This window comes from Pseudophryne corroboree, chromosome 5, assembly GCF_028390025.1.
Source record: "Pseudophryne corroboree isolate aPseCor3 chromosome 5, aPseCor3.hap2, whole genome shotgun sequence".
Lineage (NCBI taxonomy): Eukaryota > Metazoa > Chordata > Amphibia > Anura > Myobatrachidae > Pseudophryne > Pseudophryne corroboree.
Genome location: NC_086448.1, coordinates 211,410,603 through 211,426,164, shown reverse-complemented (window position 1 = coordinate 211,426,164; position 15,562 = coordinate 211,410,603). Strand labels below are relative to the sequence as shown.

At 42.1% G+C, this 15,562-nt stretch overlaps 1 protein-coding gene across 6 annotated transcripts in view; it reads left to right on the top strand.

Moving 5' to 3' along the window:
- ARHGAP12 (Rho GTPase activating protein 12) overlaps window positions 1–15,562 on the top strand; it is a 254,644-nt gene that overhangs the window by 137,360 nt on the left and 101,722 nt on the right. For 5 of the 6 annotated variants that reach the window (XM_063922071.1, XM_063922070.1, XM_063922074.1 and 2 more), the window contains exon 3: window positions 14,969–15,226. The exons of the other annotated variant lie outside the window; for it this stretch is intronic. In XM_063922071.1, the coding sequence (XP_063778141.1) occupies window positions 14,969–15,226 (258 nt within the window). The remainder of the gene's footprint in view (window positions 1–14,968; window positions 15,227–15,562) is intronic. 6 annotated transcript variants of the gene reach the window in all.

Sequence of the window (15,562 nt, the reverse complement as noted above, 5' to 3'; positions counted from 1 at the left end):
AAAAGATTTACCGGTAGGTTTAAAATCTTTTTTTCACTCCCAATGTTTCTTCACAGCTAATTGGATACCCCCATAGTCTGGAATGTTTAGGTATGCCTTGTAATGCACCTGTTTGCAGCAGTCTGCCTATGGTTCCACAGACTTTAATAAACCAAAAGTACAAATCTAGTCAGCTAGAAGTGACTTGTTAGATTTGTTTGATATAGTTTATAATGTTTATTGCATTGAAATGCCAGCTGATGTTGATTGGGATCTCTAATTATTTTTGTTACAGTAAAACAAATACATTTAACTGTTTTTCTGAGATAGCGTGCTTGCCATTCTGTAACTATAAAGAGCCGCACAAGCGGCCCTTGGTGTGTATTGTATTGTCCAACGCTCATACAGACTGTAAGCTCCATTGGGACAGTAACTGGTCTAAATGATTAAACGTTATTATCTTTTATCTATATGGCGCCACAAGGTGTCCGCAGTTCCATACAAAGATTAAATGACACAATTATACATCAGTACCTAAGATAACATAAGATTACATTTATACACAAATAAGCCACCAAAGGCAGGGTGGAGTATGGAGGAAGCGAGGGTAGAGCTGTATTTACTGATGTTAAGCCCTGCATAATATGAAGGCACTATATAAACAAAGGAGGAGAATGATATTAAGGATGGGCTTTCTGTATAACAATGTGCTTTTGTTTTTGTCTAGTGTTGTCCTGATGAAGCTCCATAAGTTAAAGACCAACCTTTTTACAGAAACAATTGTAATACAGAGTTGATCACTTACTGACAAAGTGTTTTATTTTGCAATTGAAAGAATATCACATCCACATGCTAAAAAGGATTGTATTGCTTTTGCTGCAGTTTTATCGAGTAGCGTGATTCTACTACCCAGGCATGAGTTTGAGTTTTTATATTCAGTCTTTGTGTCATTTTCGTCTGTGTCCTCAGTTTGAAGTGAGCATATATAGGACAACCTGTAGCTGTTGAGATCCTTGGAATGCTCCTATTGGCACAGAATCTTCCAGTAGATGGTGCTGATCCTGAGGGAGACCATGAGTGGTCCACTTGTGTGATTGTTACTGGGGACATGGGCATTTGAGGTAGAGAACAGAATTATTGGTACTGTATGCATGAAGACAGAAGTGGTAAATGCAGGTGTATATGAACCAGAGATAACAACATGTACAACTTGTTTCATGGTATTTGCCTCCTTTGATTTGATTTACTGTCACTTCAGTGAGATACTGTACTATTAGCACACAGCTCTGTACCCACAACTGCAGATTTACATGTGGTCAGTTTCACAACACTATTCTGTATGCAACAGACTATTCAGAAATCTCTAAATATAGGCCGACTAGTAAAGAGCACAATTTACTGTGTGTATCCAGAATAAAAAGGTCAGACTATGTATGACCTAGCAAAATGCTGATATAGGGAGAAAACATGCAATAAACAAGTCTGGTCTAGCTAATTTTATTGGTTCTTACTGTAGTAAAATTCTTTGTTCCTGTGACTGGTATAAACAAACCCTACAATTGCTAAGCGACAAGTCAATCGCTGGTACTGTATGTATTGTTTAACCCAGGGGATCTTGCCTTACCAAAAAATGTCCCCTTGGGTTGTTGGTTTTTGTTTGCAGATAAAAATGGAATTCCCTTTCATAGGGGAAATTCGGTTGTTTTGGTTGCTGCTATAATTAATGGGCGTCCGACGGAACAATTAAATTGTTCCAGGGGCCTATTAAGTCTCACATTTGTCATGCCCAAATAGATAGGGTTTAGCTGTGTATAGCATTAAAGCTCATCCAAAATCCTGGTTAAGTGCCAAAACTACAGACTATTTGCACATTTCTCCTTGCCACCTCAGGAGGAAGGGGTCTGGGACTCCAGGTCGACAACAAAAAAGTAGACACACCTTAGGTAGCCGCCAATTGGTCGACACACCTTAGGTCGACATGGACAAAAGGTCGACATGGACAAAAGGTCGACATGAACAAGGTCGACATGGAAAAATGTCGACATGCGTTTTTTATGTTTTTTTGGTGGTGTTTTCTTCGTAGAGTGACCGGGAACCCCAATTAGTGCACTGCGTCCCCTCGCATGGCACGCTTCGCTCGCCATGCTTCGGGCATGGTGCCTTCGCTTCGCTCGGCACAGATTACCGTTCCAATCGTAGTCCACGTGGATCGTTAAGTATGAAAAAGTTCCAAAAAAGAAAAAAATTGTGAAAAAATCATGTCGACCTTTTTCCATGTCGACCTTGTTCCTGTCCTTTTTCCATGTCGACCTAAGGTGTCAACCAATTGGCGTCGACCTAAGGTGTCGACCTTTTTGTTGTCGACCTGGAGTCCGGATACCGGAGGAAGAAATGTCTCCCTGCGGCACTCGTGCCTGACCAAAGCAACAATTCAATTGGTCCGTCGGGCATCCACTAATGACAGCAGTCGGGAAAAATCAATTGAATCGCCCCCATAAAGTTTATTGATATACAGTCGGGTCCATAAATATTGGGACATCAACACAATTTTCATATTTTGAGCTCTATACACCACCACGATGATTTGGAATGAAACAAACAAGATGTGCTTTAACTGCAGACTTTCTGCTTTAATTTGACGGAATTTACATCCAAATCAGGTGAACGGTGTAGGAATTACAACGGTTTCTATATGTGCCTCCCACTTTTTAAGGGACCAAAAGTAATGGGACAATTGACTCAAAAAGCTATTTCATTGACAGGGGTGGGCTATTCCATCATCAGTTAAGCAGGTAAAAGGTCTGGAGTAGATTCCAGGTGTGACCTTTGCATTTGGAATCTGTTGTTGTCGACTCTCAATATGAGATTCAAAGAGCTGCCACTATCAGTGAAGCAAGCCATCACTAGGCTAAAAAACCAAAACAAACCCATCAGAGAGATAGCAAAAACATTAGGTGTGGCCAAATAAACTGTTAGAAACATTCTTAAAAAGAAAGAACGCACCGGAGAGCTCGGCAACACCAAAAGACCCGTAAGACCACGGAAAAAAAACTGTGGTGATGATGACAGAAAAATTATTTCCCTGGTGAAGAAAAGTCCCTTCACAACAGTTGCCCAGGTCAAGAACACTCTTTACGAGTTGGGTGTATATGTGTCAAAGTCAACAATCAAGAGAAGACTTGACAAGAGTGAATATAGAGGGTTCACCACAAGATGTAAACCATTGGTGAGCTACAAAAACAGGAAGACCAGATTTGAGTTTGCCAAACAACATCTAAAAAAGCCTTTACAGTTATGGACTAACATCCTACGGACAGATGAGACAAAGATCAACTTGTACCAGAGTGATGGGAAGAGAAGAGTATGGAGAAGGATAGGAACTGCTCATGATCCAAAACATACCACCTCATCAGTGAAGCATGGTGGTGGTAGTGTCATGCATGGGCATGTATGGCTGCCAATGGAACTGGTTCCCTTGTATTTATTGATAATGTGACTGCTGACAAAAGCAGCAGGATGAATTCTGAAGTGTTTCGGGCAATATTATCTGCTCATATACAGTCAAATGCTTCAGAACTCATTGGATGGCGCTTCACAGTGCAGATATACAATGACCCGAAGCATACTGCGAAAGCAACCAAAGAGTTTTTTAAGGCAAATAAGTGGAATGTTATGCAATGGCCAAGTCAATCACCTGACCTGAATCCGATTGAACATGCATTTCACTTGATGAAGTCAAAACTGAAGGGAAAATGCCCCATGAACAAGCATGAACTGAAGACATTTGCTGTAGAGGCCTGGCAGAGCATCACCAGGGATGAAACCCAGCGTCTGGTGATGTCTATGCGTTCCAGACTTTCGGCTGTAATTGACTGCAAAGATTTGCAACAAAGTATTAAAAAGTGAAAGTTTGATTTAGGATTGTTTAGTTTGTCCCATTACTTTTGGTCCCTTAAAAAGTGTGAGGCACATATAGAAACTTGTAATTCCTACACCGTTCACCTGATTTGGATGTAAATACCCTCAAATTAAAGCAGAAAGACTGCAGTTAAAGCACATCTTGTTTGTTTCATTTCAAATCCATTGTGGTGGTGTATAGAGGCCAAAATATGAGAATTGTGTTGATGTCCCAGTATTTATGGACCTGACTGTATATTCAATTATATAGGCCTGTAAAGGGAGATATATAATATAAGCATCTTGGAACTTGGGGTTATATTTATTATTTAAGTGGATAAAAATTGATCTAAACCAATGTGTTTCAGGGGCTAAAAACACACGTTTACTAACATTTAAAAATGAACAGCAAAAAATGTTTATTAGTAAATGTGTGTTTTATCCCCTTAAAACACAACTTTTTAATATTAAAATAATGCATTATTCTTTGCCACGGATTCAGTATGATTTGCCAGCGTTTGGGATCCTGGCTGTTAGAAGACAGACGCTGGGATCCTGATGGTTGTAATGCCGACATGGGTGAGTTGGGGCTGTTCTCCCCTCTAATCCTCCCTTCCGCCTCCTAACCAGACCTTCCCTCTATAGTGTCTAACCCTAACCTCCCTGCGGCGGTGCCTAAACCCTACCCCTCTCCACGCAGCCTAAACCTAACACAAGTGCTATGCTTGCATAGGTTGGGATTCCAACTGCAGTCTCCTGACCATTTCAGGATTCCGACGCCAGCATTGTGACGGGTGTCTGGATTCTGACGGTCGAGATCCCGACTGCCGACAAATTAACCGCATCCCTTTACCAAGGGGATGCCAACAGGGGAAAGGTAATGACTGATCACTATGAGTGCCAGAGCTCAAACATTGCTATATTCGTTTTCTAGATAAGCTTAGATATTATTCAGAACTTTATAGAGATTCTTTCACATCAACCGTTTAACATTTATGCTGCATAACCAGGTTTACAAACCTTGTTTTCTCTAACATTACTCCAGCTGTTGAGACCTCTTCTGTAAAGTGAAAAGTATGAACTCTAAAGTTTTCAATAAACAGTCTTTCAAAAGTGCTGGCTCTGCTTTCCTTCTGGGAGTAATCAGGCATTTATGATATGCTGAGCAATTGGACAAGTATGCATGTACAACAGAACCGTCCCATCATGCTAATTCTGGGCTTATAAAACAGAGAAAACTACACTGTGCTATGAATAAAACTGCACAACTGTTGGGTGCAAACAATTCCTCTCCCCTCCCAGTGTCAAGCAGACAACTTTTGAGTACACAGACCAGTCAGTGAGAATATTCTAAAACTCTGTTTCCGCACTGATCCTCTAATTGCTGATCCAGAATTATATTTGAACCCTGTAGGAGGGGACGTGTTTGTTATAATTAATGGCAAAGTTCCAGTTTACTGTCCACTGCTTTCTCAGCACAAAGCTGCATGTTGCTTCCTGCCATCTCAGCTGTAATAACCAACAAGTGGATTTATTTGTTGATCATTTAGTCAGCACGGTCTAGTTACTTAACATTCTAAAAACATTCCTCTTGTTCTGCAGCTCAGCTCAAGGTCTTTCTCCAAAACTGCCTCTGAACTTTCTTTATACACATGCATATACGTATATGATAAATATAAAAAATAAAAATTTAGAGTACGTTTATAGGAAAAAATTAGTTTCTGACATTGGTTCGTAATCAGATAATATCCATTGTGAAAATTTGTCTTTATAAATGTATATGATCTAGCTTGTCAATGCAATCTAAGTCAGTGGTGGTTGTGGTATTTGTGTGTTTCTTCTTTAGGATCCATAATACTTTCTTGATTAGATTAACAGGGAAAGTTCTCTGAATTCCGGTAACTTTTTAGCATGAAGATATAGTTATAACTGAAGCAGAGAATCTGGACTATACCAAAGCCTGCAGCATATAGTATGATAACAAAGGGCAACAGTTTTCAGTTTTGATATATATCTGAATGATAATGTGGATATAGTCAACATGTCTATTACACACTGGGAGATTTGTTGTGTCACGATGTTAAAGTACCAGCCAATCAGCTCGTAACTGTCATTTTTCAAACACAGCCTGTAACATGGCAGTTAGGAGCTTATTGATTGCTACTTTATCACTGTGCTATTTATCACTCTCCAAGGCTTGATAAATAAGGGCTATGGTGTCAACCAATCAGCTTCTGTCATTTTACTGCCTGTACTAGAAAATTGACAGAAGCTGGTTGATTGCTATGAGCAACTTCTCCAAGATTTGATAAATATTCCCCCACTTTCCATAGCATGTGTCTTGGGAACCATAAGATTAGCCTCCTGGTGGTCAGCTTTGCTAAGGTCAGCATTCTGGAATGCTATTATAATGCCAGAAACTGTATTTCTGGCCAGTACAGGAGGATGCTCAGCCTGTTGTATATGCATTGATTGCTGTTTCTTGGAATGCTGGCAGCAAATCTAGAGGTTCGTAGTAAATGAACTTGTCATCCTTTACAGGATGTACAGGTGTAGAAAGGATAGGGGGCGCGTCAGATCATTTTAGCAATGGGCCCATTTATCAACAAGTAATAAAACTCATTGTGAATGATAAATGGTGCTCCCAGCTGTCATTTTTCACACGTCAGTTAGGACCTGATTGGCTGGAGCACCATTTATCATACGCAATGAGTTTTATCATCCACAACAAGTTTATAACTCATTGATAAATAAGCTCCTAAACTTCATCTTTTAAGCACCACAGGCTGTGTTACACAATGTTACCTTTCCAGGCAATGTTGAGTTTACGGTAATTCGTCAAAGAAAAAACGATGTCCTGTAAACAGTTTTCTACATGTAAAAGTATCCAAAATAGCGTAATGTGTCCATAAACTGTAGCTAGAATTGTGATACTCTTGGAGTCATGCTTTTGACATTTGATGGTAATGAGCTTTTTGGTTTTGATTTGTAGTATGCAAGGACGTTGAGCATACAGATGCTGCTGAAATACAAATGTTCCTGCCTTCAGAGGGGCTTGGGGTCATTGGCGCAATCCCCATTAACTTGCCTTTTGGTAGCATTATGAAACACTAGTAAAAACCAGAATTGACTTTCAGCGGGTAAGGGTCCTTAAGCAAACTTTGTGAGTAGTAAAATTTAAGCCTTCTTTGTATAGTGTTCACAAGGCAAACCTTGCATGGAACCCTTCTGCATATCAACAGACTTATCTCTGTAACTGCATCTTCCTTGTCTGCTTGCGTGCCTTGTAACATCTGTTCCACATTCACACTGGAGAGGGCTTTTTCGAGAAATGCCATACACTAACTTTTTAAACTGTCTTTTTATGGCAGATATTCGCGTTCCTAAATGGCCAATTGTTGTTTCGTGAAATAGTCTGCATATTCCAGTTACAAGTATGCTGCAATAGAATTTGAAAGTTAGGTAATAAAGCTAAATTCTATTTGTTAGGGAGAATGTCGCACCGGGTGTGGTATGAAAAGTCAATGTTCTGGATGTCAACATGGACTTTAGGTCAACGATTAAAATGTCATTCCATTTTTTTTGCTTGCTTTAACCTAATTCGAACTGTAAAAATTATCAAAAAACTGTATTTGGTGACATTCTGGTTTTGACATGTTAAATGTCGACATTTTAGCCAGGTCTACGTATTGGTTGTCAACCTAAAGTCAATGTTGAGCTTCTGACTGGACACCATCTCTCTGGGTTTGGGCTAGGTTTGTTTCCCTCATTGCAGTGTGTGCATTTGCCCTAAAGCTCCTGCCATCTATCCTCTGCACACCTACTGGGCAAAACTGCATATGAGAACTGGCAGATTAGAACTAATGTGACCACTATACAGTATGTGATAAACAGGCAGCCAGATGAAGGGTCAGTTCTTTCTTTCTTTTATAGTCCTAATAAGCCCAAAATACCATGTAAAGGAATAAAGTAGACTTCATAAATATATTAAAATACCCCAACATTACTGAAGGTTTGACTCCAAGTTTCAGGCTTTTTAGACTAGCATTCCTATACTGGTGGAATGCAAGTTCCGATATGTAACCAGGCTTGCTGTGACTTGTTGTCCATACAGCAGTTGCAGACCACGTGGGTGTGTGTATGGATATACAAACCTTTATTTCTTCACATTTTTTTGTTAGGTCAGTTTATGTGACTAAGGGGTCTATGTACTAAGCCTTGGAGAGGGATAAAGTGGATGAAGATAATGTACCAGCCAACTAGTTCCTAACTTAAATTTTTCAACCAGTTTTCAAACCAGGTTGATGCTTTAAAAAACTGGACAGACTTGCACAAAGTCCCGCACCGCGGGCAACTGGCAGGCTATCACATTTAGTCCACAGGCTGTAACATGGCAGTTAGAGCTGATTGGCTGGTACTTTATCGCCGTCCACCTTCACTCTCCAAAGGTTAATACATGTGGGTAATTCAGAGTTGATTGCAGCAGCAAATTTGTTAACAGTTGGGCAAAACCATGTGCACTGCAGGTGTGGCAGATATAACATGTGCAGAGAGAGTTAGATTTGGGTGGGGTGTGTTCAAACTGAAATCTAAATTGCAGTGTAAATAAAGCAGCCAGTATTTACCCTGCACAGAAACAAAATAACCCACTTAAATCTAATTGGCCCTACACACTGATAGATCCCCAGCCGAGCTGCCCAACGGCGGATACGGCCAACGAGCGACCCGGCGGCGGGGAAGGGGGAGGGCAGTGACGGGGGGAGTGAAGTTTCTTCACTCCCCCCGTCACCCGGCTCCATAGCAGTGCAGGCAAATATGGACGATCTCGTCCATGTTGGCCTGCATGCACAAGGGACGGGGCACCAGCGATGAACGAGCGCGGGGCCGCGCATTGATCATCGCTGGTGCCTCCACACTGAAAGATATGAACGGTATCTCGGACATTAATGAACAAGATCGTTCATATCTTTCACTCATATCGCCCGGTGTGTAGGGGCCTGAACTCTCTCTGCACATGTTATATCTGCCACATCCCCCCCGCAGTGCACATGGTTTTGCCCAACTGCTAATAAATTTGCTGCTGTGATCAACTCTGAATTAGGACCATAGACCTCTGTGTGCTGTGCTGTCTGAATATGTATGAACAGTGAGGGGGGATGTGGCTATGTGTTGTTAAAGGTCCATATTTGTCTTTGTGAAGACTTATGGGGAAATAAGTAATGCACCTAAACGGTGATGTACTGTACATACAGGGCCTCCAGTGCATGTAAATGTTAGAGTAAGAATGGACTCTGCACCATGCACACAGATCTAACAACAGGGTAAACACTGGATAAAATGCCTCTAACAGCCAGTTGCATTAATCTGCCTGTACACTGCTGCACTAATCATGTGATTAGATGTCATACAGTCACATAACATGACATGCGTTGTCTAAAGGGCTCTACACATTTGACTATAACGATGATAGATATGAACGATATCGTTCAAAAATGAATGATAAATCGTTCGTAACGGCCCCGCAGTCGTTCATCATTAATCTTTCCTCATTTATACATGCAAGTCAATTTGGATGATATAGGTGTATGTACTGTCATACCGTCCAGTGTGTAGGCAAAATCGTTGATGAAAAAACCGACCAACGATAATGTTGGTCACTAAAATCGCCCAGTGCGTAGGACCCTTAAGACCCCACTACAGGAACAGTAACACAATGATCTGTACAGAAAACATATAAAAGCTGAAGAACAGAAATCAACTTGCTCTCTACTGCAGACATGGCTTCAAAGTAATGCACACACAGGTAAATAAAACCACAAAGTCTCATGTGTATATTGATTTATGTTATTATGTGCATTCTAGTTGTACATTTACAGTTACACACCTGCAACCATGCACAAAGTCACAAACCATTGACTAAACCTACCCACAGGACCAACCCAGTTCTTCACTCTTCCTAGCATGTTAATAGTAGTAGTATACACAAACGCCTACATCCGTGCGTTCCTCCATACCCCAAAAGTGCAAAAGACAAATAACAGGAACGCCTAATAGCACAGGATAAAGCTTATCTTTATGCAAATATCCTACACAGCAGGCTCAGTTAGGTTGAAGTAGTTTTACATTCTTGTATTCTTGTCATATGAGCTCTTTGATGACCTCTAGTGTATTGTAATGGAGTTGGACAGAAATGTTTTTTCTAAAATGACTTAATCTGATCAGTAATTAGTATCTACTGTTAAGGGGGGTACACACAGGAGAGTTCCATACTTAAAATCTAAGCAATCTGACTAGATTGCTTAGATTTTAAGTATGGAACTCTAGTGTGTATGCCCCCCAGCGATACTGCCGCGCATCGCTATCACCGGTGCTCAATCTAGCACATCACTCATTTTGAAATGAGCGGCCCCCTGTGTGTCCTCCCCCCTGCTCAGCACACATCGCGCTGTGCTGAGCGGGGGAAGAGATGTGTGCTGAGCGGTTTGCTCGGCACACATCTCCCCGTGAGTATGGCCCTTAAGCGACTTCTTTCTGAGTGGATGGAACAGTGAGGAATGACATATTGGTTTTGCTTATAGCAGTGGTACCCAAACGTTTATTTTTATTTTTTTTAATCACAGCGCCCTAGAGTATGAGAATTTTTTTTTTTTTTGCGGCACCCCTAGGCTAAAACCCTGTTGAGAAATTTAGAAGGAAAATCTAAATTAAGTAAATTGTGTTTATATGTCCTTAGGTTCAGTGTGGTGAGGGGCACGATTTGCTTCTGCTTGTCCACATATTTTATGAATGGCAGCCACTAGCACTTTTTTTTTTTTTTTTATCTATTACATGGACCATAAATAATTTGTATTGGTCCTGGATCACCAATCCAAGGCACCCCTGCAAGTGTCCTGAACACCCCAGGGCCCCTAAGCACACAGTTTGTATTGTAACTATTTTGAGTAGAACTGTTGTTCTAATATAATTAGAATAGCCTTTTGCTCTATATAAAAAGAAATTAGCTTTAGCACAGTACGGGAAATGAAATATAATATACACACAAAATAAATATACAAGCTATAGACTGTACATATGAACTGAAGCGGCCAACAGGTTTGTTGAGTTCTTACCTTTTTTTTTCCCAAATAAGAAAATATTGGCGTATAGTAATATAGCATTTCTTGTAATTGGCATGTATTCAAAGTTTTTTGCTTTGGTTTTAGAATGTATATGGTAAAATTTGCATAATTTCGATATTTCGGTATTGTCAAAATAACTACAATATACCTGGATAGGGCAGACACCAATCAGCGGTATAGTAGGCTTAGTGGATAGGATGGTGCAAAGTGTATAAATGTGCTTTACTGTAACCCCTAAAGGGATGTAGTTAAAACGCCAGAATTCTGACTGCTGACAATGCCGCCAGCCGTAATCCCGGCTCACAGGAACTATTCCCACGCATGGGTGTCCAGCCCGCAAGGGGACTCTACGTTCGCCCCGCTGGCGGCATACTGACGGCCGGGATGCCGTTGCCTATATAGTGACGGACGGCATCCTGACCATCTGTAAAGTTGCCCAGACACCTAAAGATTTATTGTCTGATCTGGCTGGTTGGAACGAAAATCTGGTAATGGATGGGAGCAAATGACAATTGACCGTTTGCTCCAAAATGCAGGAAAACTGAGAAAAACGGTAATTCAGACAAATTAGTTAAATCAAATGGATTTAACCAATTTGTCTGACCATTTTTGTCTGTTTTTCAGTGTTTGGGAGAAAATGGTCAATTGTCATGTGCTCCCATCCATTACCAGATTACCAGATCAGACAATAAATCTTTAGGTGTCTGGGCAGCTTAATTCATACTGATCCCCTCCTCACAGCCATCAGATTCAAATTGTCATTATTTTAGGACAGTGTAAGAAATGAAAGCACAAAATCTCATTGGTTACTAAGCGTTGCAGCACATTTGTATATATTGTATATGTCCTGAAAAACCGACATTGGGTGTACAGTATTTGTGTGACACCATCTCTATCACACACACACAGATCATTGGTTAAAAGGAAGATCTCCTGGCAGTTTAAGGGGTATATGCAATTGCGGTCGAATTCGCGGCAATTTTCGCCGTTTTTTAATTCGACTCAATTCGACAGGTGAATCCCGGAAGGTGGCTTCCGGAATTCACCATATTCAATGAAAAACGGATTCGCCAGAGTCGCGGGCGAAAATCGGCCGATTTGGCGGATTTTGCCGCGATTTTAAAAAACGGTAAAAAACCGTGAAAAACCCGGAAAAAAAATGGCGTGGGGTCCCCCCTCCAAAGCATAACCAGCCTCGGGCTCATCGAGCTGGTCCTGGTTCTAAAAATGCAGGGGAAAAATTGGCCAGGGATCCCCCGTATTTTTAAAACCAGCACCGGGCTCTGGTGCTGGTGCCAAAAATACGGGGGACAAAAAGAGTAGGGATCCCCCGTATTTTTAACACCAGCATCGGGCTCCACTAGCTGGACAGATAATGCCACAGCCGGGGGTCACTTTTATGCCGTGCCCTGCGGCATTAAATATCCAACTAGTCACCCCTGGCCGGGGTACCCTGGGGGAGTGGGGACCCCTTCAATCAAGGGGTCCCCCCCCCCCAGCCACCCAAGGGCCAGGAGTGAAGCCCGAGGCTGTCCCCCCCATCCAATGGGCTGCGGATGGGGGGGCTGATAGCCTTTTGTGATAATAAAAAGATATTGTTTTTTCCAGCAGTACTACAAGTCCCAGCAAGCCTCCCCCGCAAGCTGGTACTTGGAGAACCACAAGTACCAGCATGCGGGAGAAAAACGGGTCCGCTGGTACCTGTAGTACTACTGGAAAAAAAATACCCAAATAAAAACAGGACACACACACCTTGATAGTAAAACTTTATTACACACTACCGACACACACATACTTACCTATGTTGACACGCCGACTGCCACGGTCTCCGACGATCCGAGGGTACCTGTGAAAAAATTATACTCACCTTCCAGCGTCCAGAGATAAATCCACGTCCAGAGAGTAAAATCCACGTACTTGTTTAAAAAAAAAAAAACGCAAAAACCCGCTCCATACCGGACTAGAAAGGGGTCCAATGCTTTCACATCAGACCCCTTTCTCCCGAATGCCGGGACATCACGTGACTCCTGTCACTGACGTCCCTTCAGCCAATCAGGAAGCGCTACTTCCGTGGCGCTCACCTGATTGGCTGTGCGCTGTCTGTACTGTGACAGCGCATCGCAAAGCCGCTCCATTACTTTCAATGGTGGGAACTTTGCGGGTAGCGGTGGGGTCACCCGCCGGTCAGCCGCTGACCGGCGGGTGACCTCACCGCTAGCCGCTAAGTTCCCACCATTGAATATAATGGAGGGAGCTGTGCGATGCGCTGTCACAGTACAGACAGCGCTCAGCCAATCAGGTGAGCGCAACGAAGTTGCGCTTCCTGATTGGCTTAGAGACCTTTCTGTGACAGCTGTCACTGACAGGTCTCATTCGTGGAAAGGTGTCCCATGTGTCAGCATGGGACCCCTTTCAGTCCGTTATGGAGCGGGTATTTGCGTTTTTTTATTTTTAACAAGTACGTGGATTTATCTCTGGACCATGGCTGAGGTGAGTATATTGATCTTTTTTTTTCAGGTATCCGTGGATTCTACATGGAGAAGAGGACCGATGTCGGCGTGTGAACATAGGTAAGTATGTGTGTGTCTGTCGGTAGTGTGTAATAAAGTTTTACTGTCGACGGTGTGTGTGTCCTGTTTTTATTTGGGTATTTTTTTCCCAGTAGTACTACAGGTACCAGCGGGCCCGTTTTTCTCCCGCATGCTGGTACTTGTGGTTCTCCAAGTACCAGCTTGCGGGGGAGGCTTGCTGGGACTTGTAGTACTACTGGAAAAACCAATATCTTTTTATTATCACAAAAGGCTATCAGCCCCCCCATCCGCAGCCCATTGGATGGGGGGGGACAGCCTCGGGCTTCACCCCTGGCCCTTGGGTGGCTGGGGGGGGGGGACCCCTTGATTGAAGGGGTCCCCACTCCCCCAGGGTACCCCGGCCAGGGGTGACTAGTTGGATATTTGATGCCACGGCCGCAGGGCACGGCATAAAAGTGACCCCCGGCTGTGGCATTATCTGTCCAGCTAGTGGAGCCCGATGCTGGTGTTAAAAATACGGGGGACCCCTACTCTTTTTGTCCCCCGTATTTTTGGCACCAGCACCAGGCGCAGAGCCCGGTGCTGGTTTTAAAAATACGGGGGAACCCCTGTCAATTTTCCCCCCGCATTTTTAGAACCAGGACCAGCTCGAAGAGCCCGAGGCTGGTTATGCTTTGGAGGGGGGACCCCACGCCATTTTTTTTTATGATTTCACTGTTCCAGCATAAAAAAAAAATAATATTTTAAAAAATATATAAATAATATTTGTGCCTCCAAAAAAAAAAAAAAAAAGTACCTAATCCCTTCTAATATAAATAGATCTGCTATTCCCCCCCCAAAAAAAAACACAAAAAAAAACATGTTTAAATTTTTTTTATTTGTTTTCACCCTCCAAAGTGTGGCGGATTGAAAATGACGAATTTGCTGTCTAAAAGCACTGCTGTCGAATTTCCAAACTTGAATTGAATATGCTTTGGTCGAATTGCAGCACTTGTATCATTGCAGAAAAGTCGAATTTGCAAAAATTCGAATTTCAAAAAGTCGAATTTTGAAAGTCCGTTTTTTGGTCGGAAAGCACTGAATTGCATAGGCGATTTTTTTTTTGGGTCGAAAATGACCCGAAATTCGACAATTTCGGGAATTCGACCACAATTGCATATACCCCCGAGTCTCTAAACATAGACATTCTATACTGGTTTTCTCTTTGATCTTCGCATGAATGCCTGCACTCGGGCAACATGGCATCTTCTCGCTTCCTTCCAAGTGTTTGTAATTATCTGAGACAATACAGCTACCTGAATCAAACTGTTGAAAATACACCTGATTGAAAAAGCGTTTCTGCTTGTAATATGGGGGTAATGGTGATGGGGGTGTGATGGTTAGATCTCTCCTTAATCCTCCTCCAGTAATTGGTAACTTTTCTTTCTGCTTTCTATTCTCCAGTTTTCTGTCTCTCCTGCTCCTGCAAGATCTGACTCTCCTGTATATGCAAATCTACAAGAACTGAAGATTTCTCAGTCCAATCTTCCCCCACAGCCACAGACTCCCCCAGTCCAAATTACAGGGGAGTGGGAAACCCACAAAGATAACACTGGACGTTTCTATTATTATAATAAAACTACACAAGAACGAACGTGGAAACCGCCGCGCTGCACAAGAGAGACAAGTAGGGGAGAGTCATTTTCTCAGGCAGATCATGAGGTAGGTGGTATATGTCACAGAAGTGTTTTATGACTACCGGCAGAGTGACGTCATACACTGCATCAGACTGCGACATGACCTAATATTTTCATTTGACAGCAGGTGATCTGCAGGTTGTTTTGTATGATGATCGTCCTATCCAGTTTTGCTTTCCAATCACCTAGAGACACTTATGCATTCACAGAATACTTTCAAAACTTAAGTCATAGCTGCTTTTCAAATACACTGCTCAAAAAAATAAAGGGAACACTAAAATAACACATCCTAGATCTGAATGAATGAAATATTCTTATTACTTTGTTCTTTACATAGTTGAATGTGCTGACAGCAAAATCG